Source organism: Drosophila grimshawi, unplaced genomic scaffold, assembly GCF_018153295.1.
Source record: "Drosophila grimshawi isolate 15287-2541.00 unplaced genomic scaffold, ASM1815329v1 contig_848, whole genome shotgun sequence".
NCBI classification, from domain to species: Eukaryota; Metazoa; Arthropoda; class Insecta; order Diptera; family Drosophilidae; genus Drosophila; species Drosophila grimshawi.
The window spans coordinates 2,654,773-2,679,779 of record NW_025063692.1 but is presented as its reverse complement, the minus strand read 5'-3'; the positions used below and the strand labels follow the sequence as shown (position 1 = coordinate 2,679,779).

Sequence of the window (25,007 nt, the reverse complement as noted above, 5' to 3'; positions counted from 1 at the left end):
TTTTGAATGCTACTTAAAATGAAATCAGAATCCAGCAACCGGAGCGAGCCTCGTCGTGACAATCCACCTTCAACAGATGACAGTATTCGGTATAGGTATAGGTGTATGATGTAAGGATATCTGAAAAGCGTTATATATAATTTATTCAGTTCATTTTATGTTAATGTCGCCGTAAACACTTTCAACTGTTCAACTTTATCTGTTATCCGAGTTGATCTGCAATTGCTTTTAAATTACCACACATTCGATATATTTATTCGATAGATGTATTGAAAATGGTTATAAGGCTTTTGTGCAGGCAAAAGGTATACTATAAGACTATAAAAACCTAGAGACTTCAAATTTAGCAAAGAAGCTTTCAGATGAAGTTTGCTTTATTTTGATCGATAACTGCCTCCGTTTCTCGAATATCGATACATTTCGATTTATGATAGCAATACGGCAGAAGACGCCTCCTATTTATATATAATACTCACTGACATATTACTGATCAACTGGGCAAATTTCATCAAGATCCTATAGGAAACAGCCAAGCTATAGTCGAAAATGGATTCTCACTTTGATCTCATTTCTGTGTATAAAAATATATGCGCTTGCGTGTGTAAGAAAGGGATGACATGATATTCGACGCTAGCCTCAATATGTTCTCGTGTGTGTGTATTCTGCAGAGCCCCGTTATTGATGTATGCACGCATTTGTCGCAAGCGAGTTCATTTTGTGTTCAGTTGGGCCTGTTTTTTTTTAACTTACACTTGCAGACTTGCTCACATTTGGGTGTGCAATTGTTTTGAAGTTGAAATTTAAGAATAAAACTATAATAAATATATATATTTAACAGCTGAGTGCAGGGTATAACGCAGTCGAGCTCACTCCACTACAGCACTCGGACTTGTTTTTCGCTGCGCAAATGCAACGTTTAATTTGAATTATGCACTGCTTGCCGCATTTGCCGCATTGCATTCTTGGCTCTTGGTTCTCGGCTCTCTTCATACGCATCCCAGGAACTCGACCTAAATTCGAAATGAGACTTGTTTTCTTTCGCCACTGCGGATTGAGGATTTAGATACAGGTTTGCACTAGTCTTGTTTTTTGGACTCGTATTTACGTAAAGAAGATCTTTCACTTTCTACACATTCATTCTACTGTTAAAATTACAGCCGCAACGAAGGTTGGGGGGAGGGGTTGGTTGAGGGGCGGACACCTTTTGACTTTCGCCATTGACGTAAATCCCCTCTCCACACGGGGCTGGGCCAAAGGTAAGCCACAGGTGGTTTGTTTAGAAAACGCCGCAAAAGAAGTTACTGTCGCCACACCACAACAACAAAAACAGCAAAACAACAGTAAATAAATAGTATGACAACTATAACAATAACAATAACAATACCAACAATAAGTAGCAACTACTAGCAACAATAACTCGAGCGTCACTAAAAAACGTTTAAGTCAACGGCAAATCCACAGCACAAGTTTTTAGAGATGCGCCAAGTGTCTATTTTTCTCAACACGACACGACACGACTAGAAACGAAGCACGGAGCACAAAAGCATTCAATTATTTGTTTACAAAAAATACCCAAGTGTAAATTATGATATATTGCAGAAATCTTATGCATATTTCTTATTATTTGTCCTATTGAGATTAATTTTAAATGTTTTAGTTGACATTAAGTAAATTAACTAATTGATTAATTATTTAATTGATAAGGCATCACATTAAATCGTGTCACGTGTACATATCTAAAATGGAATAAGGCAAGAAGAGCAAAAGCCAAAACCGATGCCAAAGTCAAGAAGCATTGTGAAATTGGATAGTAAGTAGATAGATAGTGGAGAATTGGGGTCTAGGGGGGATTCTAGCTCATACTTATATGTATGCAGTAAATAACCATAATACGTAGACCTAATTATATAGTCGCTAATACTTATAGATAATAGCAGAAAGCAAGACATTTAATTTCATATTTTCTTTTTAGGCAAACAAACTAGTTGCCAAGCTGTACATATATATAATTTAAGACCAGTTATTACAAATCGCTAATGCATTCAGCTCAACCCTTGCACTCAAACTAATGATCGAGGCCAAGGTGCATTGAACGGTATATATTCCATCAGAGGACACAAGAGTCAGATCTAATAAAGCACTCAAAATAAACGATCATGTTTGTATATATAATTTAATTACGAGAGAGAGAGAGAGAGCTTTCATATTTTAAATTATTATATATTTTACCTTTAAAATTATACTTTACAATATTTAATGTACTTATTTTGCAGTACTTTGTATGTACTTTTTAAAACGATCAAGAATCCAATTATTGCCACAGGCGAATATAAAGTGGCGCCATCTCCTGGACAGTTGAGAAACTCTGCATGTCCCACGCACGCTGAAAGGGATACTGCAAAAATGCAAAAAAGACACATTTAAGAAAACTGTCCAAAGCCCGCCCATTCGTATGGTAGTGAAATACTTGTTAAGATTTCACTCTCACCCAGTGAGTAGTCTTGTTCAAACCAAATCATTTGACACACGACTAGCCAGAATCCGTAGTGAAATGGTCGAGTTACGATCAACTTTCTGTTTTTAAATAAAAAAACGACCGATATTTCCGCTGTTTAAAGAACTTTCCTCCATTGCATTGCTTTATTCAGCTCTGCGGCACATCCGGATAGACCTTTAAATAGGCACATTACGACGAATCCAGAAAATTCTTGAATGCGACCTCAAAAATGTATATGCTTTTGTAGTACATCAGAATATAGCCGAGTTAAAGCACTACTTACTAGTTCTAGATATCTCACAACTGCCAGCAGAGTGGCGCCATCTTTGGACTGCAACGTAAAGGTTATCTATGTCCCGCCTCAAGGTATGCAACGGAAATTTTCGCTCAAAAGCAGAGCTCGCACAAAAGTATGCATCACGTCAAACGTTGAGAACCGACAGAAAAATTAATCATGGAAATTAAAACAAGTTTCTTTTTTTTTGTTTTTTTCTTTTTATTTTTGTAACGTTTTTATTTTAAATGCTAATCAACTTAAGATTCGCCATAAACTAAATTGTTGTTTCTTCACATATGTATTTAATTAACTAAATAAGAATACGCACGCATATAATTAGTGTTTAATGGAAGCATAACTGTTTGCAACATGAGCAAAATTCATAGTACAGTAAAATGTATTTGTTGATACGAATTCTTCTTACATTTTTGTCATTTTCGATGTTTCTTGTATAGTTTTTGTACATGGAAAGTGTATTTAAATATAGGCATGTATGTTGTGAATTCTGTACAAAAAAAAAAAATAATAACATAATTTATCAAATGAAAAACGAAAATTTGTGTATATATTTAAAAAAAAAAAAAAACTGGCATCTGATTAATCGAATTATTAGCTGACGAAACTTGAGTTTGCCATCGATTGCCATTTTTATCGATCAAGTTGTGGGAAGACGTCGTTTTAGATTTTGCACTTATTTTGAAAGGCCACAGATTTGCTTTTGTTTTTTTCTTTTGTTCAAAGTTCGCTTCATTTCGTTTCAAAGGGAAGAGCTGACGTGTTTTTTTGTTTGTTTTTGTTTTTTGTTTTTTTTAGAACCAAAGCGCGAACTTAAATAATGTTTAAAATTAAGTTGAAATATTTGCACATATATGTATGTATATATGGTGTATAAAATGTATGCGTGTGTGTGTATAGCAGTAAATAAGAGATAAGAGATAGAACGTAAAGGTAACCTTTCTCATAGTTAAATACACACCAAAAAATATATATAGTATAATTATAAAAAATAATAATAAAAAAATAATATAATAAATAATAAATATGCTGCATGCACTTTTTCTTTCTTTCCTTTCCTTTTTCTTTTCGTTTCGTTTTGTTTTTTTTTTCTTCTGTTTTTATTTTTTTTTTACTTAATCTATACATGTGCATTTCCTTTCCTTTCCTTTTCTTTCCTTTTTTGTCTTATTTGTGTTTAATTTTTAGTTTTTTTTTCTGTATAAAATTATTGTTTAAGGCACTTTGAGAATTAACCCCCATTTTCAAGATGTTTTCTAACTTAGTAGTTCGTCATTTTCATTAATTTGACATAAATATTAAAAAAAAAAAACATTAAAAAAAAAAACAATAATAAATTAGGGATTTAATATTTGAATTAGTTGTAGAGTTTTGCGTTTCTTTCGATTTGTTGTAGTTTGTGTTTTGTGTTTGATATTTTTTTATATAAACTAATTTAACAGATTGGTAATTCACATTTGTATATATATATATATATATATATATGTATAGTGTGTGTGTGTGTGTATGTATGTGTATGTGTACAGCTAATGTTTAAAGGCAACTCGTAAAAATGTTTACAGAAAGGTAATAATAATTTAATTAATTAATTGATTGCTTTAAGATAGCGCGTAACATAGTCTGTTTAAGGCTTAAACATTTTCTCATGCATATGCAAAACTCTTAATTATATTATTATTATTATTATTATTATTTATTAACACTGTACTCAGTTTGTTTTGTGCTTTCCTTTTCTAAGAACAATAAGTAAAAGGCAAATGCAAATCGACGACTTTGAACACATTTCGCACACTGTTTTTTCCCATGTTTGTTGTGCGATCATTTATCATTGATCGTAATCGTTAATCGTTAATCGTTTTACTTTGCCATTATAAATAGTTTAAATAGTTGTTGGTTTATTACATTATATAATATTGTAAATATGTAAATATTTGTATATATAAATATTGCTTTGTATAAGACTACGAATTAATAACTGCACCCCGAAGAAAAAAATATAATATATAGAAACGTACGTTTAAATAAATTATAAAAATATATATATACACAATATGTATGTATATGTTTGCATATAATAAACGATATTATTATTATTATAATTATTATTATATATTCGTACCACATACAGATATATGTATATGAATATGAATATGAATATATAGCATATTAAATAAAATTATCAATGGTCAAAAAATGTGTTTTTGTCTGTTTGTGTCTGTGTGTGTGTTTGTGTGTGTGTTTGTGTGTGTGTTTGTGTATGTGTTTGTGTGTGTGTTTGTGTGTGTGTTTGTGTGTGTGTTTGTGTGTGTGTTTGTGTGTGTGTTTGTGTGTGTGTTTGTGTGTGTGGCTGTGTGTGGCTGTGTGTGTGTGTGTGTATGTGTGTGTGTCGGTTTCATAAATTATTAACAGTAATTGTTGTTGTATGCATATATGAAAATAAATTATGTTTTAGCTCTTTCTGTCTTTCTTTTTTAAAATCAGCAGGAATTTAAACAATTAAGTAATTATAATTATAAAAAAAAACCATAATAATAATTTCATAAAATTTTTGTTGTTGTGTTTACTTTTGCTGCTTTTTGTTATTGTTGTTGGTGTTGTTTTCACATCAACTTTAGAGGTATATCATATCATATCATATATATCATTCGTAACGTTATCGGTATCGTTATCGCTATCGCTAGACTTTTATCAAAAATCAACTCAAATATATACACAACATTTGTTTATTACATAAAATGTAGTAATAAATTAAAGTTTTCTTCTTTTCCTTTTTTAGTTTTTTTTTTTGTATTTTTTGTATTTTTTTTTTTTTTTTTTTGTATGCATTGGAAGACATGCTACCGAACTATATATATATTGAAATAGATCGATTATATATATATAGCATATAGGTCTGACTTTTTAAGGCTTCTACTAAGCTTAGATTTTGTTGAATATAAATATTAAACAAAAGCGACAAGTGCATATGGAGGGGTGGGTGTTGGGAAAGTGCCATCGATAAGTTATCGATAAATGCAGCAACGTTGTTGTAGTTTAGTGTAACGTTTTCTTGAGCATTGGATCCCTTCTATGCATGTATATAGGGTATATTGAATGTACAGTCCAGAAATTTCAATTGTCCAGTTTTTTTTTGTTTTTTTTTTTGCTTTTGGTATATAAAATAAAATGGAATATATATATATATATATTGTGTGAATGCCAAAGATCTTGTTGCGAGAGTGAAAGAGATGGTTTGGGGGAGAGGGAGGGGGGCGAGAGGGTTTACAAAAAATTCTCCTGGGGAATGTTAATGTTGTAGCGATGATTAATTGTTGTTGTCTGAGATTTTTGCATTAGAATTGTGGCTGCCGCTGCTTTTGCTGCTGCTGTTGTTGTTGTATTTGCTGCTGTTGTCGACGAGCTGAGTCGATTGAAGACGGGCAATCGTGGCGCCTCCTCATTCAGCTGCTGCTGATGCTGGTGTTGCAGTGGCGAACTGGCACTCTTCTGCACCAACTGCTTGCTGCAGCTGTTGTTGTTGTTGCTCTCATAGGGCGGTGGGGTATGCACCGGCGATATTGGAGCATTTGGGCTGTCGGGGGGCGTGGCAGGCGCCAGTCCACAGGCAGACGAGGTGGAGGAGGCCGATGACGAGCCGCCACTCGAGTTGATTTGGCCAGAATTAACCGTGCTGTTGTTGTTGATGTTGTTGTTGTTGTTGTTGCTGATATTGTTGTTGTTGTTGGGCATATTTAAATATGCCGTTGCATCGTGAAAAGGAAAATTTGTCAACGAATTCGTCGGCGAAAGCGAGAGTGAACCAGTCGGCGATTCACGATCGGAACCAGTGCTCATGCTCAGCGGCGGACTCAATGGCAAAAAGTATTGATTCATATTGTTGTTGTTGTTGTTGTTGCTGCTGTTTGTGTTGGTTAGCTGTGTGGGCTTTGAGAACGTTTTGTTGGCTTGCGCAGCTGCTGCTGCCTGTTGTTGTTGTTGTAATTGTTGCTGCTGCTGCTGCTGCGCACGAGCCTCGTCCGCATTGTGCACAAAATGGCAACGAGGACCATAGGGACAGAATCCAGCGCTGTGGAAGGTGCGACAGTATTCGGTCTTGTATTTGGGATGGCGCTGCAAGTTGCGCAACTCGTGATAGCCGTGGGCGAATTGACACTTTTCCCCGTATTTGCACTCGCCGGCCTCCTCATACGGACGGCACAATTCCGTCTTGTAACTGTGTCGTCATCGAAAATTGAAATAGAGGAGAGGCAGAGAATTAACACGTCAGTTTGACAGCAGTTTCAGTGTTTATAAAGAGAGAGAGAGAGAGAGAGAGAGAGAGTGGCATGTTATAGCAGGATTATTGTGTTGCACCATTTTTATTGCATTAACATTTACGACAAACTCAATTTGTTCCTAGATGAGATTGATACAACGCCATCTATGGAGTATTTATTGATACTTGACGAGCTTAAAGCTTAAAGTTTAATGCCTGCCTAATCATCGAGGATCACCTGGCAGGCTAACTTTTCTCGCTCTCTGTCTTTTATTTGATTTGATTTGAAATTTAATTTGAAATTTGATTTGAGCTTTAGGCTTTAGACTTACCGTGATGTATTCATTGGCTGCTGCGGCGGCAGCGGTTCCGATTGTGTCCGCTCCAGCTTGCGATGCAGCGTTATGTTGCTCAGATTCTCAATAATGGTCACCAGCGAAGGTACTTGCGGCTGCTGCTGTTGCTGTTGTTGTTGATGCAGTTGCTGTTGGTGTTGTTGATGCTGATGTTGGTGTTGATTCACTTGCCGCTGCGCTGGCTGTGAGATTGTGCGCGTTAGCGGTCCGTGCAAGCGGTGTTGCTGCAGTTGCTGATGCAGGAGTTGCTGCTGCTGCTGCTGCTGCTGATGGAGATCCTTTTCGTTTGGGTGCTGCTCCATGTTGGCGTCCAGGATGTGATCCGCTGGCTGCTGCTGCTGCATATCACTGACAACCTGCAATAAAGCCAAGCAAAACAGCAAACAATTAATTTTGAACTGAGCTTTCGCATATTCGCCGCTGCCACCGTCTCTACCTCTCTCTCTATCTCTATCTCTCTCTCTCTCTCACACACACACACACGCATACAACAGCCAACGAAAGGCCGAGCACATTTCGGAACAACAAAACAAAGCCAGCAACAATCACAACGACAAATGTGCAAAGGAGCAGAAGCAGAGCAGCAGAAACGAGACGCGCTCAAATAGGCGCCACACTTACACACACATATATATATATACAAACACACGCACACAAAATACTTTTACTTTTAACTTGACCTATAAGTAAAGAGTAAAGAGCAAAAGCAAAAGGCGCTCACTCAATTTTCAATCGTTGTTGTTGTTGTTGTTGCTGCTGCTGCTGCGCAGCTTGTCTAGCATTGACGTTGACGCTGACGTCGGCAGTGCAGTCGTTAGAAATTAATTTTGGATCTATCAGCCGTCACTTGTAATGGTAATGATATTGCAAAAAAAAAACCAACAAAACCAACAAAAACATAACAAATAAAAGCCAAATGCTATTTTTATAAATATATGTAATTTTCCAGCCATTAACCAATACAACAACAACAACAATGACAACGTTAACAACACGCATACGGACATAACGTCGACTGCGGCTGCGACTGCGCGCCAGCGTCCAAAGATCTCAGCCACACACAGCTGCTCAATCCGGCAGCCTCCCACCCCTCCCCATCACTCTCCTCGCTCACTCTCTCTCTCTCTCTCTCTCTCTCACACACAAGCAGCCCACTCGAGACCGACTCTGCGTGTGTCGTCATCAGTTTCGGTTTTTTTCTTTCTTTCTGTATTATTATTGTTATTGTTGTTGCTATTCAATTTCGTGCGATGCTGTAACACGTTATGCAACCAACAACGAACAAACCAACAAACCAACCAACCAACACAACACATACACACACACAAGCACGCAGACTTCCAGAAAGAGTGCGAGAGAAAGAGAAAGAGAGAGTGGCGCAGGCAACTAATAGCATGAAGAAGAAGAACAACAACAACAAGAGCAATTACATATGTATAGAGCTCAAGTTCAAGCCAACAACACACAAAACACACACCACACACACAGCACAACACCATACACAGGCACACAACAAACGAAACAGGCCGCAAAGCGAAGCTGCAGACGAAGTCACCGTCGCGGCCAAAAACAAAAACATTTTATTTTTGGGCCCAGCAGCCGTTGGGAAAAAAAAACAGAAAAAAGGCAACAACAAGCCAAACTGGTTGGCAGTTAACACGCACTTCCACACACACACACACACACATACACACAGCGAAGAGAGACGCGTGCGCGGCCGGTGGCTGTGCACACAGTGTTGCCAGACTGACTTTCCAGGCGGATACTTGAAATATGTTTGATTAAACAGCGCTAATTATGTATTGATGCATAATAATTTAAATATTCAATTTTTTTTTAAATTTTTTTAATTCACAAATGGCAACTCTATTTCTGCTCGATTTAATCAATAATCATAACGTGTAATCTTTAAATAATTCTTGAGTCATTCATTTGGCTATCGTTGCAATGAGCTAGCTGCTAGCTGCTAGTTGCTTATCGGTTGCACTGATTCATGCCTTGATGTAAATAAATAAATATGAACTTTTGTTCAGTTTCATTGTATCAAGTGAATTCGCCGAGTCGGTTTCAAGTGCTTTGAGTGGGTTCACACTTGGCGATTTATCGAATTTGGAACGGAACTCTCGCACAATATCTGCATTTCATTCGTCATCATTCGTTATTCGTCTTTTCTATTTCCCCACTAGATAATAATTCTATGCAAATTTGTTTTTGTCTTAAGTTTTACTCAATTTTTGCAAAGGGAACCCGTCGGTCGTCGAGCTCAGCTGATATTTGTCGACAGTCCGGCAACGCTCAAACGCAACTAGTCTGCGCAACAAGTTGGCAAACTTTTACGATTGTTATGACCAACTTTGCGCTTACGGCATCATTGCCTGCCGCTTAAGCTTTGCTTGCATAAAGTACCACTACTACACACACAAACACACACACAGGCAGGCAAGGCAAAGCAAGGCAATCACTGAGTGGAAGACAGGGGGCAGAAAGACGACGAAGACGAAGACGACGCAACACTTAAACGTGTTCAAAACAACTTCAAGTTGGCCGCGCATTCATCTCTGTATATAATATATGTATATATATATATGTATATTTATATATATATATATATAAATATATATGTGCACAAAAGACAAGATAAACAGGAGTACAACCCGATACCCGGTATACCCTATGCCCAATCACCAATAAGAAGGGAGGGAGGGTGCGGGGCTAGTGACACTCCCGCCGTACAATGAAAACAGAGACAAATAGATCAGAGCAGCGACGTCAACGTCGACTGAGGCCAATGCAAAACTCTTGTTGTGGCTGTGTGTGTGTGGCTTTTTTTCTTTCTTTTTTGCTTTTGCTTTTTGCGCTATATACGCAGACGTCATGTGCATGTGTGTGAGTGTTTTCATGTATTTATGGTTAACCAAGAGACTACAAGTTTCTATGCATGTGTGTGTGTGTGTGTGCCGTCTTTCATCTAGGTGAGAATTTCCCTTTCATTTGAAAATGAAAATAAGTTTACTTTTCTTAGCAGTCTGGCTTTTGCGTGTTGCTGCTTCTTCTACTTCTGCTTCTGCTTCCTCGTCTTTCTCTTTAGTTGAACGATGTTGGCAACATTTTCCTTGTACACATGTTGCTGTTGGCTGTTACCATTATGCTATTACGCTGCTGTTGAAGCTGCTGTTGCGAATTTCTCTTGATTCTGTCGCCTTTTACCATTCGTTTTGAGAGAGAGAGAGAGAGAGAGAGAGAGAGAGAGAGAGAGAAAGAGAGAGCGAAGCAAGTGCTTTGCTAGTTCCGGTTGGATTTGGATTTGGCACATCAACTCTTAATTTGACATTTTATGCAGACACACACATACATATGTATATAGTATGTAAATATTTTCTCATCTTCAAGCATAAAAATCAAACATATGATTACAATACATAAATGTATGTTAATATGAGTGTATGTGTGTACTTATGTAAATAAGTATGTATTAGGCGCTGTTAGGTAAGATTTTTGTTGCTGTTGCTGCTGCTGTTGTTGTTGTTGTTGTTTCTGTTGTTGGGTTAACGTTGGCTTGGCCTGGCTTGGCTTGGCTTGGCTTGACTTGGCTGCTGTTGTCTCGTAAACACGTTCGCACACACACACACACATATATATATATATACAGATATATATATAGATACACATATATATTTATTTATGTGCATGTGTGTCTGTGTGATGCTGAAGACTGCTTGACTGACTAACTGGTTTATAAAGCCAACAACAAAAACCACGACGACGACAACGCAATATCCATAACCTCGATGAGCTAACACCAATACACACACACACACATACACTTGCTCTGTAGCAGTAGCAGAGGGAGAGAAAGAGTAGGAGTGAATGAGCGACTGAGCTAGAGAGGGAGACAGAGTCGCTCTTTATTCTGCTCACACAGATTGAAGCACAAAGCTTTGGAACAGGTAGGTTTGGGGGCGTCTGGGGGAGTCGTCTATATGTATGTATGTGCGTGTGTGTGTATATGTGTACATTTACTACATATACGCGAAATGAAAATGAATACATAGTTATTATAGGTGTTATTTATAATGCCAAAGCAAAAACAACAACAAGAACAACAGCATCAACAACAACCTGCACGAACAGGTAACAAAGTTTTTGTGGTTTTCAGGGAAAAGGGGAGTGCTTGGGGGAGCTTATATATGCATGTATATATCTCGACATCGACATCTAAATATATATGTAGAGTTATGTACATCCATTTCAAGCTAGATTGGAGAGGGAATGAATAAAATTAACAATTAGTTACGAGTATTTGTCAAAACTGGAAGCCCAGCCTGGCCTGGCCTGCCCTGGCCTGGCCTGGAAAAAAACAGCAGCAGAAGCGACAAATTTTTGCGGCTAATAATCGAAATGAATGTGGAAATACCGAGACCACATATCATATCATGACAATTAATGCTTAATGCATTAATACTGATTGCAACAAAGTTGAAATCGATTGCTTTATCATCAATTTGCAAACAATTCAATTAAAGTTCAGGGCACTCGTCAATCGATAACCTGCCTTTAACTAAACTGACGATCGACATTCAAGTTATCGATACAATTGTGAGCAGAACTCTACACACACCCCACCCCTTCTATCTTCCTCTCTCGATCAGCAATTAAGCAAGGCAACAACACAAATTTCTTCCTTGCACAAAATGCAAAACAACAACAAACACACTTCACACCAACCTTCCCCCCACCCCCTCCCTCCGCACACAAGTCGATCGTTTTAATTGTCACAAGGCGAATTTGACTTGGTAATTAACACATGGAGAGTGCCTAGTCAGACGACGACTGAAGTCAAGCAGCCTAATGCGTGCATGCATGTTTTTGCTTCCAACACCTCCTCCTTACCAGCCATTGCAGCCTCAGTAGTTGCAAGAACAACAACAACTCAACTGGTGAACAGTCTGTTGTGTGTGGGGCGGCAGGGGTGGCGTGAGTGGGAACAAATAGGAGTAGGCATCGTTGTTAAATCTATCGACAAACGTCAAGAACCCCCAATCGCATGATTCTAAATGTTGTTGTTGTTGTTGTTACTGTTTCTACTGTCATCCAGCTGTCAACTCTAAGCAATGCACTCATTCACACACACACACAGACACAATTCAAATACAACTCAGCTCGAGCTGATAAAGCACACAATGCAACGTGAGGTTTGTCAATGTACGTGCATCGTGTCTCGTGCCACTTGCATCGTGTTTCGTGCTTCGTGCACAGGATCGATTAGAAGAGCAGCGAATCAATCAAAAGCAAATGCAAATTCAAGCAAAAATACAAACAAATTCAACTGGCATTGAGAAGAAGAGGAGGAGAGAGAGAGTGAGAATAAGAATGAGAGTATCTTTTAGATGTAACTGTAATCTATTGCATACACATTTATATACAGTTGCGGTCACGATAATAATAGCAATATAATAAGTGGTGCTTCTCGGAATATACAATTATTTCGCAAATACTAACTAAAAGTTGTAAAATATCTAGTTTTTTTTTAGAAAGGGAGAGCTGTTCAAACTTCACTATTACCCCACTACAATTGTAGTGATCAATTTAAGTAATAATTTAGTATAAATAAATATATAAAAGTAATCAATTATGTAGTTCAATTTTGATTTGTTAATAAATTGTATAGCTATGCCAACTTTTAATGTTTACTTTTGTTCAATATTGGACTGCTTGTGTTTAAATACAATTTAACATTTTTGAAAACATATGTAAACACTACTATTATATTGAGCGCAGTTGTATATAGATAGATGTGTATATATATATATATATATATTGCAATGACGTCTGCAACTTTTGTCGCTGCCGGGTTTCGTCAAATGTAAAATCCCCAGCTAAAAATCAGAAAAACCAGCCAAGCAACAATTACCACGTTATTATTTACATAATGTTGCTAAAGGCTTGGACTCAACTCAACTCAACTCGACGCAACGCAACAAATTACAGAAACGGCAAATGAGAAGGGCGGGGGAAAGGGCGAGGAGTAGTGGAGGGCCGGGGAGGGGGTGTTAGGTAGGGCGACCAACTTGGCCCAAGCATCGATTGAGGTCTAGGTCGATTTAAGCATTTCACATTTTCGTGTCGTTTTCATTGTGCGTCCGTTGTTAATATTTGGTAAGCGCAAGCAGACACACACACACACAGAAATATACACACACATGCATGCACAAGCGAGAAGGTAAGGCGATGGCAGGCGTAAAGGCAGCGCATGCGCAAGCGAGACGCAATCGTTAAGCAATGACGCGAAGACGCGCCGACGCATGCGTCGCTGCTGACGTCGCGTCGTGCCAGTTTCGTTTCATTGCCAATCGTTGACGTTGACGTCGACGTCGGTGTCGATGTCGACGCTTAGCTTGGCTTCCTCTTTCGAAGTCGTTGTTCGAACCGGCTCCAGCAGGCAGGCAGACAGACACACACACACACACACACACGCATACATACATACATGAAATACACACAATACATAATAATAACACAGCACTGCACACATAATAAAATACAATAAAAGAAAACTTCACAAACATTAAGCAGCAACAACAACTTGGCCTTGCTAAATTCGGAGCACAACAACCATTAAAAAACCCAACAAAAGCGACTAACAAATAAAAAATCAAAAAAGCAGAAAAAGAAAAAAATAAACGAAATAAAAACAAAAAGCGAATCCGCCACAAAGTCGAAGGGTTTCCATTCATATATAATAAATTAAATATCTCGCTGCTGCTGCTGCTGTTGTTGTTGCTGCTGTTTATTCTGCTGTTGTTTCTTCTTCTTGCCGCTTACAACAATGCTGCTGGCTGTCGCAATGCAGGGCGCACATTTGTTGCTTTTTTGCTGTTGCGTGTGCGCAGTTTTCGCATTTTACCATTTGGATTTGCCCTCTACGAGCAACGACAAAAAAAAAATAAAGAAAGAAAAAAATGTTGCAATTGTTGTTTGCTAAGCAAAATAGCAAAACCGAAAACCCAAAGACAATTAAAACAACTGTAGGCTAAAAAAAAAGCTAACCAAACCAAGCATGATTCGTACAAATTTCTCTCCCACTCTCCACTCTACACACGACACGCTAGCGCGATTACATTGAAATGTTGTGCAATCGATTGCAGTTTCCGATTTAAAGTTGTAATCGAAATTGCAAGTTGCGTGCCAGATAATAAGTGAGAGAGAGAGACGCAAAGGAAACAACAAATACGAGAAAAGGGCACGCAAAATGGGGACACACACACACATGTAAAGACATATACATGTACGTATTGTAATAGAGAAGGCTGTACAAGTATGGAAATCTTATGGAGAGATGTCAATTTCGTTACGCTAATGCGTGTATATATATATATGTATATATATATATGTGTGTTCGTTTGTATGTATTTATGTATTTAGGATAGTTGCATTTCAAATGGGATGTTAATGCCGAAATTGTATTAATCAATCTCGAGCAGAAACTATTGTCGCGATTGGATACGATATGTCATAGTGCACACCCGATATGAGGAGCATTCTTTTTTGAATTTATGCCTTATTTCATAGCCTTCGACATTCATATGTAGTTATAATTGTTTGAGCCCAGATCTGTTAATCAATACAGGAAATACAATGCTCATCATGAACAAAAACAGTCTGTCTGTATTTTTAACATATTTTTAAGCAAATACCAGTAAGGTCGTGTGGAATTCTGTTTCCGTTCTTAATATATTATTTGCATCTGTTATCTGTTATCTGCTCTCTACTGAAATGATCTAAAAAAATCATTTGTACATATGTTCGTACGTTTCTACTTTATAGAGATAAAACCAAAATTGTGTTCTTTTCTGACAATCTCTTTAATCGCATGTAGAACAACAATTCCCCCCCCTCACCCCCCCTCCCACCAGAAGCAGAAACTTAAGATGATAAAAGTAGTAAACAGCAGCGGCATTTCTCTGTTTTGCTTTCAAAATAAACACGCACACAACTGTACAGTATGTATGTGTGTATGTATGTATGTATGCATATTGCCAAACTGATAAGCTGACATACATAATATGTGTAGTCTACAGCTGATCTACATAACAGTTACTATTTATATATATTTATACTTGAATTGAACTTGCCATCTTTGGTGCTTTTATCGACTATCGATTAACAGATGCATGTTCATTTGCTGCTTTGATTTTCCCCCACCACTCACCACACCACCAATGGCAGACAATACTGCTCCATTTGTCCTTCTTTCCCGTTCCCCTTCACAACAATAATAATGCTGTTGTGGTTGCCCGCTGGCTATCAGCGCGCTGTGGCAGAGTGTCAAACCTTATCGGCGTTCCTCACTCTCTACGCACTTACATATTTTGTTTGTTAATGTGTATGTGTACATTTTTACTTATGTACATACAGTCATACAGCCTTAGACTACACATTTATATATATTGTGTATTTGTGAGTGTTTCAACTCGACGAATTTACGACATCAATATATTATTGTCATCGTCATCGACATCGACATCAACTTAACGTTCGTTGTCGGGTTGTTCTTATTGCCGTTATTCCCGATTGGATTCTTAAAGCTTAGATCTCTCTCTATCTTCTCTCTGTCCTCTATGCTTTTTATCTCAGTTGATAATTAAGCTTTTTAGCTCGCAAAACAAGTGTTTTGAGTTACAAGCCAATTAAATGCAATAATGTAATTTCAAAAATAACGTCCTCCCACCCATGCTGTTTCTGCTTCCCTCTCCCTCTCTGCTTTTTGGAGCAAAGCTTTCAGCTTGAATGTCATTACAATATCCCTTACACATGCTCTTTCTGATACGCTCTTTTACTCACTCACGCACGTACGCACTTACTTGCTCTCTCTCTCTCTCTCTCTGTTTCGCTCTATCCGCTGATCCGGCACCTTTTCACTCCTGTCATGTGTGCGCCAGACGCAACCACTTGTTGATGTGCTTCTTGCGGTTGTTGTTATTCTTGTTCTCTTTTGCTGCTCTATATCAAAGTTCTTAGCGCTTATCAGTAAACAGCAACAACAACAATAACAACAGCAAGAAGAAGAACAAACACTTTTGACGTTTCGTTAATGTTCGAGAATGTATACGTATATGCATATGTATAGATGTAGTTGCAGACGTAGATGTAGATGTATATATGCGATATATGGCTGATCAGGGTGCACTTCAAACTCAAGCAAGCAAATGCATTACAAGAAGAAGTAATGAAGCACATTCGAAAAAAAGAACAAAACATGTGTACATGTTGTTGTTGCTTTTTTTTTTATTGCTGTGACAGCTCTAGAAGCAACCCCTGCCACTTCCCCTCCGTTTTATGTGCTGCTATCTGGCAGCTCCGAGACCCCTTGCTGACACTTTTTTGTTTGACACAACACGCACAGTTTGCCTCTCTCTCTCTCTCTTTCCCTGACTTAATGTGTGTGTGTGTGATTTAATTAGATAAGAATACTTATTATTGGGTTAGTTAGTTCATATAATAATAATCTTTTTTCTGTTTTTTTTTCTTTCTTTTTTTCTTGTTGCTTTCGGACGAGCGATAAGCAAAACTGAAAACTGAATAGTAAGCGAGCGAGTAGAAGAAGAAGCAGCAGCAGCAACAGGGTAGCAAAGAATGGCACCAAAGATCATAAGTTTTGTCCGTATATATATATATATTTATATATATATTTACAGTAGAAACAAATAAGACGCATACGAATTCCCTTATCAAAAATAAGAACGATAGAACTAGTATTGGTAGCTGGAATTACATTCAAATTCTTCAATTTGATATTTTTCAGTACATTTTCAAATCAATATGATGCTCAACATTTGCAAGAGATTAATTTCAAATCGAATCCATAGAATCTAAAACAAAACAATTTATAACATTAAAATGTTGATCTGTCAAGCACTTTTTCATTATGCAGTTAAAAATATAAATAAAATAAAGAATATACAATTATGCATGCTTATAAAAATATACAATGTATATAAATTATGTTTTTCGGAATCAAATAAGGTGCACTTGATAATCTATCATGTGGGGGGGGGGAGTGAATTAAATATAGGGGTAGGGGGTAGATTAGGTTGGCTGCCTGAAAACACACACACACATAACACACAGAAGTGGTCGCTTTGGTTTGTTTGTATTTCTCATATACGTTTTGGACTCTGTTTCGTGCTGTTCCTCCTCCTCCTCATCCTTCCCCTTGCAGACTAACACACACTCCACAGCTCCTTGCCTGTTGCCTGCGCCAATATATATCGGCAATTTGATAACCCTCAACCGAAAACTCACAAGGCAAACAACAGCAACAACAGCTAAACCAAAGGCAGTATAATAAAAATAAAAATAACAACAGCAACAAAGTAACACAGTGCTAAACAGGCTATGCAGGAAGGCAGGCTGGCCGGCAAGGCCTGGCAAGGCACGGCCGGGAAAGGGAATTCAAGGAATGGGAAGGGGCAGCAGGCAAACACACACAGACAGACAGGCAGGCAGACCCAGCAGAGTTGATGTCGGGGCCAACATGTTGGGAATATGCTGAACACGTGGTCGCAAGACAAGAGGGAGTCGCGCGGGCTGCGTATGTATGTATGTGTCTGGTGGATGGTGGGGGGGGTAGCTTACAGTTACAAGCAGGCCGTTTAGAACGCAGCAACAACAACAACGATAACAACAAGCAGCAAATGCACGCATTCTCTCGCTCTCGCGCTCTCTCTAGCAAATGTGATCTGTGCTGCTCTCCCAGCACAGGCAAATGTAGTCGTTTGTGGCTGTTGTCGTCCCCTTAAACCAGTTGAAAGAGCAGACGACGATGGCGACGCCTGCCCGCAGAAAAGCGAATCAGCCGACGACAACAGCAACAACAAAATCAACAGTAAGTAATCAAAAAGCGACAGTGAATGTGAATGGAAATCTACGAAATAAACGGCGGCCGCAAAAGTCTCTGCTGCCGTCGACGTCTGCGCAGACAGCAGCAACTTCATTATATAATAGATTCGATTCGAATTCGAACTCGAAATCGATTGCGATTGAATTTTTAGCTGTTTTTTTTTGTTGTTTTCTGCTTCTTCATTTCGTTGATGTCTTTGTTTTTCTTGAATTTTTTATATATACATATATAAATATATATCTTTTTTGTTTTGTGTTTTGGAATGAGGAGAAAAAGGAAAAGGAAAGAAAAAAAGTGATGTTGCAAGCAAAAACAAAATGATAAATAATACAAATTAACGTTGCCTTCTGCGTTGCGGGAATTTCGAGCTGTCGTCCACTCCACTGCCCCCCTTCCCGCTCTCCCCCACAGTCTTAACGGCCCGCTTATCACTGTTTTCTAGAGCCCGCATTAAAATAACGAAATAAGCGTAAACATTTGCCTAACAAAATTTCATCCACAAAAAAATATATAAATAATAAAAAAAAATACCAATAACAATCATAATAAATAATCGCATGCTGTAATAATAATTGCAGCAGAAAAACCCCCTGCACAGAAAATATGAATTGAAAATAAGACTGAAATACAAACAGGGTCAACACACATATCACATTTAAACACAACCCCCCCCACCTAAAACACACACACAAATACACACTTCTCAACATAAGTTGCGTCATTCGAAACTTCACCAAATGCAAATGTATATAATCTGTACTAGTATATATAATACAATATATTTTTGAAGTTTTGAATAATGAAAGGTGACCAAAACACGTACTGCCACCTAGTAATTCATTATTGAATTATTAGCTTAATTTGCTGAAATTTATTTGTCATTTGAGCATTTACTAAATAGTTGAATTTAACTTGATTAATTTGCGGTTGGGTCAATTTCAACGTCAGATCATAGGTCATAGGTCCAATGCCAAGAGAACAAGATTCACTAAAGCCGTCAAATTTAAACCGTTTTTAATTTAGTCATGGGCGTTGTCAGGTATAAAAAGGGGGCGGTCATATGTATCTCAATGTATTTGCTGTGTTTAGCTCGAGATTAAATGAAATTTGTTGTCAAAGTCATCAATCTGTAGTTAACCTCTAACATCCTGCATTTCAACACACTGTGATAACGGTGTGTTGACTACAAACACACTCGCACACGCATACACACACACATTTATATTTATTCCCATGCATATATAAATACAATAAACAGTTGTTTAGTTGGAATACTTTAATGCTTCAAAATGTATTTAATATTGTAAGTTAACATTTAGGTTAAAGATTCGATCATTTATCGTAGTTATTGTTATTGTTACTATTACTTTTATTGTTGCTGTCTGTCACTAACCATATTTCTCTCCGTATCCGTCTCTGTCTCTGCCTCTGTCCCTGAAGGCGCCCAACGAGCCGCGTCGACCCCACCGCAAGAAATATAACAGAGACACGCACACACTTACGCATATGTGCACACACATACATATGTACGTACTTTGGCACTCAATTGAGCGACCATTAGCAAGGCAGCAGCAGCAACAAGCAGCAGCAACAAACAGCAACAACAACAGCAACATAAAGCGCATATGAAGACAATTTTAAGATTACAACAACAACAACTGCGCCAGGCAATGACAATAGAATATGAAGTGGATGGCAGGCAGGCGGCAGGCGAGCAGGAGAGGAGGCGATTGCTTGACTCCTCGCTCAATAAGCGCGTCGCAGTCAAGATCGTGAGAGCTAGTAAGTGCAAGTGAGAGGGCAAGTGGGGCTCATACATAGCGGGTGACGCTGATGTTGCTGTTGTTATTGTTGTTGGTGTGGGAGATAGCGAACGATGAGCGACGACATCGCACGAGTGCACACACTCAACGGCCGACAGACAGACAGACGTAGAGACGTTCACGGTATTGATACACACATATACACACAGACACATGTATAACAACACAACTCATACATATTTATTTATTTATTTCGCTCTGCTCGTTTGTCCGTTCGTTTTTTTTTAAATATTTTTTTTTATTTCTTGTTTTACAACTCAACGATAATAATAATAATAATAATAAGCTACAGCAGCAGCAATCGTCAGTAACTGGCACGCAAATAATTTATATGCATATATATTTTGTATTTTTGTTAAATTGCATTACTAAAACAGAAAACCGCAAAAAAAAAAAAAAACAAATTAACAATATATATAAATACACAAAATAAAATAAAAGCTTGCACATTCGGCTGCTTGCTTTGGCAACATGTTGCTGTATCTATGGATCTGCATGTGTGTGGGTGCACGCAACTCCGACACACACACATATATACGAGTTAAGTTGACCTGCGAACGAAGGCTTGGATTGCATATTAATCGAATTGTGTTCAATCGTATCGCATCGAAATGAATTGAAGTTCCAGGCGAGAGGAGCTAAAGAAATTCTCCATCCCCTCTTCTCTTATGGTGTTGTTGTTGTTGTTGCTGCGTCTGCGACTGCTGCTTCTTCTTAGGTAGGTAGGTAGTCGCAGCCAGAGTCGGAGTCACAGCAATGGCGACGACGCGACGTCGGGACATGCGCACACATACACATACATTTGTATGCATGCATTTATACATGCATATGCATATATATGTATATATATATATATATATATATCTGTGTGTCTGTTTGTTTGTGTGCATGTCTACAATGCAGCGGCCGCGACGGCGTTGTTATCGCCTTGGCAGGAAATGGAATTATATTCGTAAAAAGTGGTCGCTGGTTCGTTCGTAAGTAAGAAAAAGTGCCGCTGTCCCTTTGGCCTCGCAGTCCGCTGCTTAACTCAAGTAGATGTGCATACATAAATATAAATATATAACTATATATATACATATATTTATTTATATGTATATAAACGAAATTTGATTACGAAGCTATGAGGATTTGATATAAGAAACTAAGCATTTTGTTTTTGGGCGCAACCAAAAGTCAGCAGCAGCAACAACAACAACAACAACAGCAAGCTAACTAACCAAGCAAGCACACAGCAGCAAAAACAACAACAACTGTGCATTTAAATTTCATAATAAAAGTAACGAAACAGCAGTAGCAGCAACAACAGCAACATCAACAGCAGCAGCAGCAGCAACTACGAGACGACGACGACGAAATCAAAAGTTATGCGAAAAAGTGAATTTCAGCTGAGCAACAAGCAGCAGCAGCTTCATCCACCTGACAACAAATAAAAAAGTGAACGCATTTTGCGAGCACAAAAAGCAAAAAAAAAAGAAAAGAAAAGCACATGCGACATGCAAAGCAGCAGTAGCAGAAATGATGATAAAAAAAATAAAAATTTAATACATACGAAACGTGTTTTTGCATTTGCGATATTGTTACGGACAAACTTGTCGCCTGCGCAAAACAAAAGCAGCGACCGCAAGAAACAAAAGCAACAAACAACAACAAGCGCTGATCGTTCGCTTGTTGCAGCAGTTTCAGTTTCAGTTATGCTTGTGTGTGTATTACACATACATATTAATAGATATACATACACACACACACATATATATTATATATATATATATATATATATGCGCCCTTTCGCTTTCAGCGGCAATTTGTTGCTATTGCTTTGCCTACTGCTGCTGCTGCCGTTGTAACAGTTGCAGTTGTCAAAATAAAAGAGAGGAGAAAAAAGTGCTGTGTAATGACAGGCGATCGCGATTATGACAACCAAATATTTTCCATTGCATTGCAATAATCAGTTTGCAGCCATTCAATAACAATCGATAACAAGCCAAGCAAAGTTCAGGCAATCAAACAGAAAAACACAACACACGACAAAATCAAAAACAAACGCACAAAAAACAAAAGCTTTGCAAATTTTATCGGACATCAACCTGTTACAAATGTGGATGCCGCTGTGTGTGCGTGCGTGCGTGTGTGTGTGTGTGCCGTTTATTGTCGCTCATTGTACATAGTTGGTTCTACTTGACCCGTCCGGCAGTGCACTCAGCTCTGCGTTGCTGTTCTAGTTGTTGTTGTCTTACGCGAAAACAATATCTACTTTAAAGCAGCAGTGAGCCCCCTTCCAATTCGCCTACCACCAATTTGCCGCGTTAATGGCAACAACTTTGCACGTAACCGCAATCGAGTCACGGCAATAACTTTAAACTTGAGGCTCTTTTGCTCCGCTCAGCTCAGCTTAACTCAGCCTCTCCAAACAATAAAAGCAAAAGGAAAAAAAAAAAACTAAACGAAAATCCAAACCCGGAACTTACTGACTTAATCGAATTTGTTGTCGATCAACAACAACAACAGCTGTTACTGCTGCTTCTGTTGACGGAGACGCTGACGCTGTCGTCGCAGCAGCAGCAGACATTTAAATATGTGTAGATGATCATGAGCTTTTTTTCTCTCACATATATATATATATATATTTATTTATATATGTATTTTTAATGATGACGACCAATGCAAACAGTATTTTACAGCCAGTTACAGCTGGTAATACTAAATGAAAGAAAGACAGGACGCTTTTGCCACCTGCCCACTTATCAACAACAACAACAACTGCCTTATCAGTTGATTGTTATTTATTATTATTATTCTTCGTTTATTTGTTTTTGTTCAACTCGTAAGACTTGTGTTTTGCAACCAAAATATAATTGTGAATCAACTGATCGAGACTAATAAAAAGAAATGTTGACAAAATGCACATTTCACTAGTTTTTTTTTTTAGTTTTTTTTTTATATATCCTGAGCATAGTGTAGACTTTTTTGTAGACTTACCACTGCCTGGAATATGTCATCATCGCACTCGAAATAGTGTGAATTGCCGCCGCCGACGATATTTGCAGTTGCTGATGATTTTTGAACAATTGTCGCAGACATTTTGGTTGCTTTTGTTGTTCGTTCTTTCTTCACTCGGCACTCTCGTATTTCACTGGACAGCGCAAAAAACGACGAACTCTTTTATCTTTGTTGTTGTTGTTATTATTAATATTTGCTGGACGTTTTGTGTTTTTTTTTGTTTTATTAATTCTTTTGCTGACTGTTGAATTTGTTTTAAAATTTGTATTTTAAATTTTGTAATTTTTTATTATTTGTATTTGCACTAGTGAACGTTTATGGCTTCTTGAAATTTTTGATATTTGCTAGTTAAATTGTAGTTCGTTTTTGATGTTGCTTTTATTATTGCGCTGCGCGTGTTGCATTTCAATCAACAAGCTAGAAGAGGAAGAGAAACGAGAAAAACAACGACAGCGTTAGAAAGAATTCCACTCCGAATTGAATTGAGACTCGCGGAGAAGGCAAAAAAAAAAAACACATAAAACATACACAAATACAGCTACACGTGCATTTCTCGTGTGTGTGGGTGTGTGTGCGCATGTGCATGTGCGTGCCTGTGTGTTGGTGTGTTGTGTGCTACGATTGCGCTCGAATGCGAGCCGGCTCGGCTCTCAAAAAAGGATTTTCACGCACATGTGTCAAACATAAAATAGGCGTAGGAGCGAGAGAGAGCAAGACTGACTTAAAAATTCAACGCGTCTGTCTTGTCCCTTTTTATTTGTATGTAGTGGTTGGTTTTTTTTTTCTTGTGTTTCAAAACAGGCGAGCGTTATTATTATTGTTGTTGTTGGTGTTTGCTTTGCTTTTGTCGTCTTCGTTTTCGTTCTCAGTGGCAACAGATAAGCTTGTCGTCGTCTCGTCGTTCTTTCGTGTTCTTTACTCACACGGCTCAACTGCGATTGTGTTCGTTCTGTGTGTGTCTGTGTGTGTGCCTTTCAGTGTTCGTATTTCAGCTCAAATCACATGTCTGTCTCTGTTAGTGTTCGTGTGTAATTTTGTGCTGCGCAAGCAGAACAAACGCAGGCAGCCAGTCAAAGGCAGACTTTGTTATTGTCGTGGATTCTCCTTCTCCTTCTTCATTTTTATTTCTAATTTCTTTTTTATTTTTATTCTGTTTTTTGTCTTGCTTTTTTTTTTGTAATTATATGTTGTGTCCTCTTTGGCTTATTTTGCACACAGTCTGCGCAGTTCGGTCCTTTGTCGACTCGAATTTGTGCGCGCCTATTTGAAAAATTCAATTTTTTTGATTAGCTAGGAAGAAACGATCACAGCAGAATCACGCTTCAAAATTCCCGCGCACTCCACACACACTATTCAATTGCAGTGGCGAACAAAAAACAAAAACAAAACAAAAATGAAATAAATAATTTAAAGCAATTGGCAATTGAAATTGCGGTTATTTCTTTTTTTTCTTAAATGTTTCAATAACAAATTTGTCGCCGCCTACTCTTGATCAATTGTCGATCGCATATAAAATCAAATTGAATTTAATTAAAAAAAAAAATTGTTTAATCACAACACAATCACACTTTTGGCTTACTTTACTGCTGAGCACAAAAACTAACTTAAATACGAGTTGCAAAATATCCTGGCACGTTTTGCACCTTAGTTTTTGTGCAGCAGGCAAAAAACACGTCCGCTCTCAATAATGAATGTTACAAATATGAACTGTTATCCCACTGTAGCGATGGTAGTCCATCGACGACAGCATTAACAATATCGAAAATATGTTAGATCGTGTGCGGTACGATCTTATCGATAGTACTTCCACCACAGTTTTCATTATTAAACTCAATCAGCACTGTTATGTTGTTCCTCTGTTATCTCTCTTCGACAGTGAATGTT

At 37.9% G+C, this 25,007-nt stretch overlaps 1 protein-coding gene across 2 annotated transcripts; it reads right to left on the bottom strand.

Moving 5' to 3' along the window:
* Positions 1-5,588: 5,588 nt before the first annotated feature.
* On the bottom strand, positions 5,589-24,880 carry LOC6569241 (protein TIS11). 2 transcript variants are annotated; one of them, XM_001995660.2, is made up of 4 exons: positions 24,703-24,880; positions 23,103-23,540; positions 7,377-7,756; positions 5,589-7,002 (listed from the first exon to the last, which is right to left on the bottom strand). In XM_001995660.2, the coding sequence occupies exons 2-4, from the start codon at positions 23,202-23,204 to the stop codon at positions 6,051-6,053; spliced, it is 1,434 nt and encodes a 477-aa protein (XP_001995696.2). In that variant the 5' UTR covers positions 23,205-23,540; positions 24,703-24,880; the 3' UTR covers positions 5,589-6,050. The 2 variants fall into 2 exon arrangements, with proteins under 2 accessions (XP_001995696.2, XP_032597278.1); XM_032741387.2 differs by having other exon boundaries at positions 5,632-7,002; positions 24,728-24,827.
* Positions 24,881-25,007: the final 127 nt, after the last annotated feature.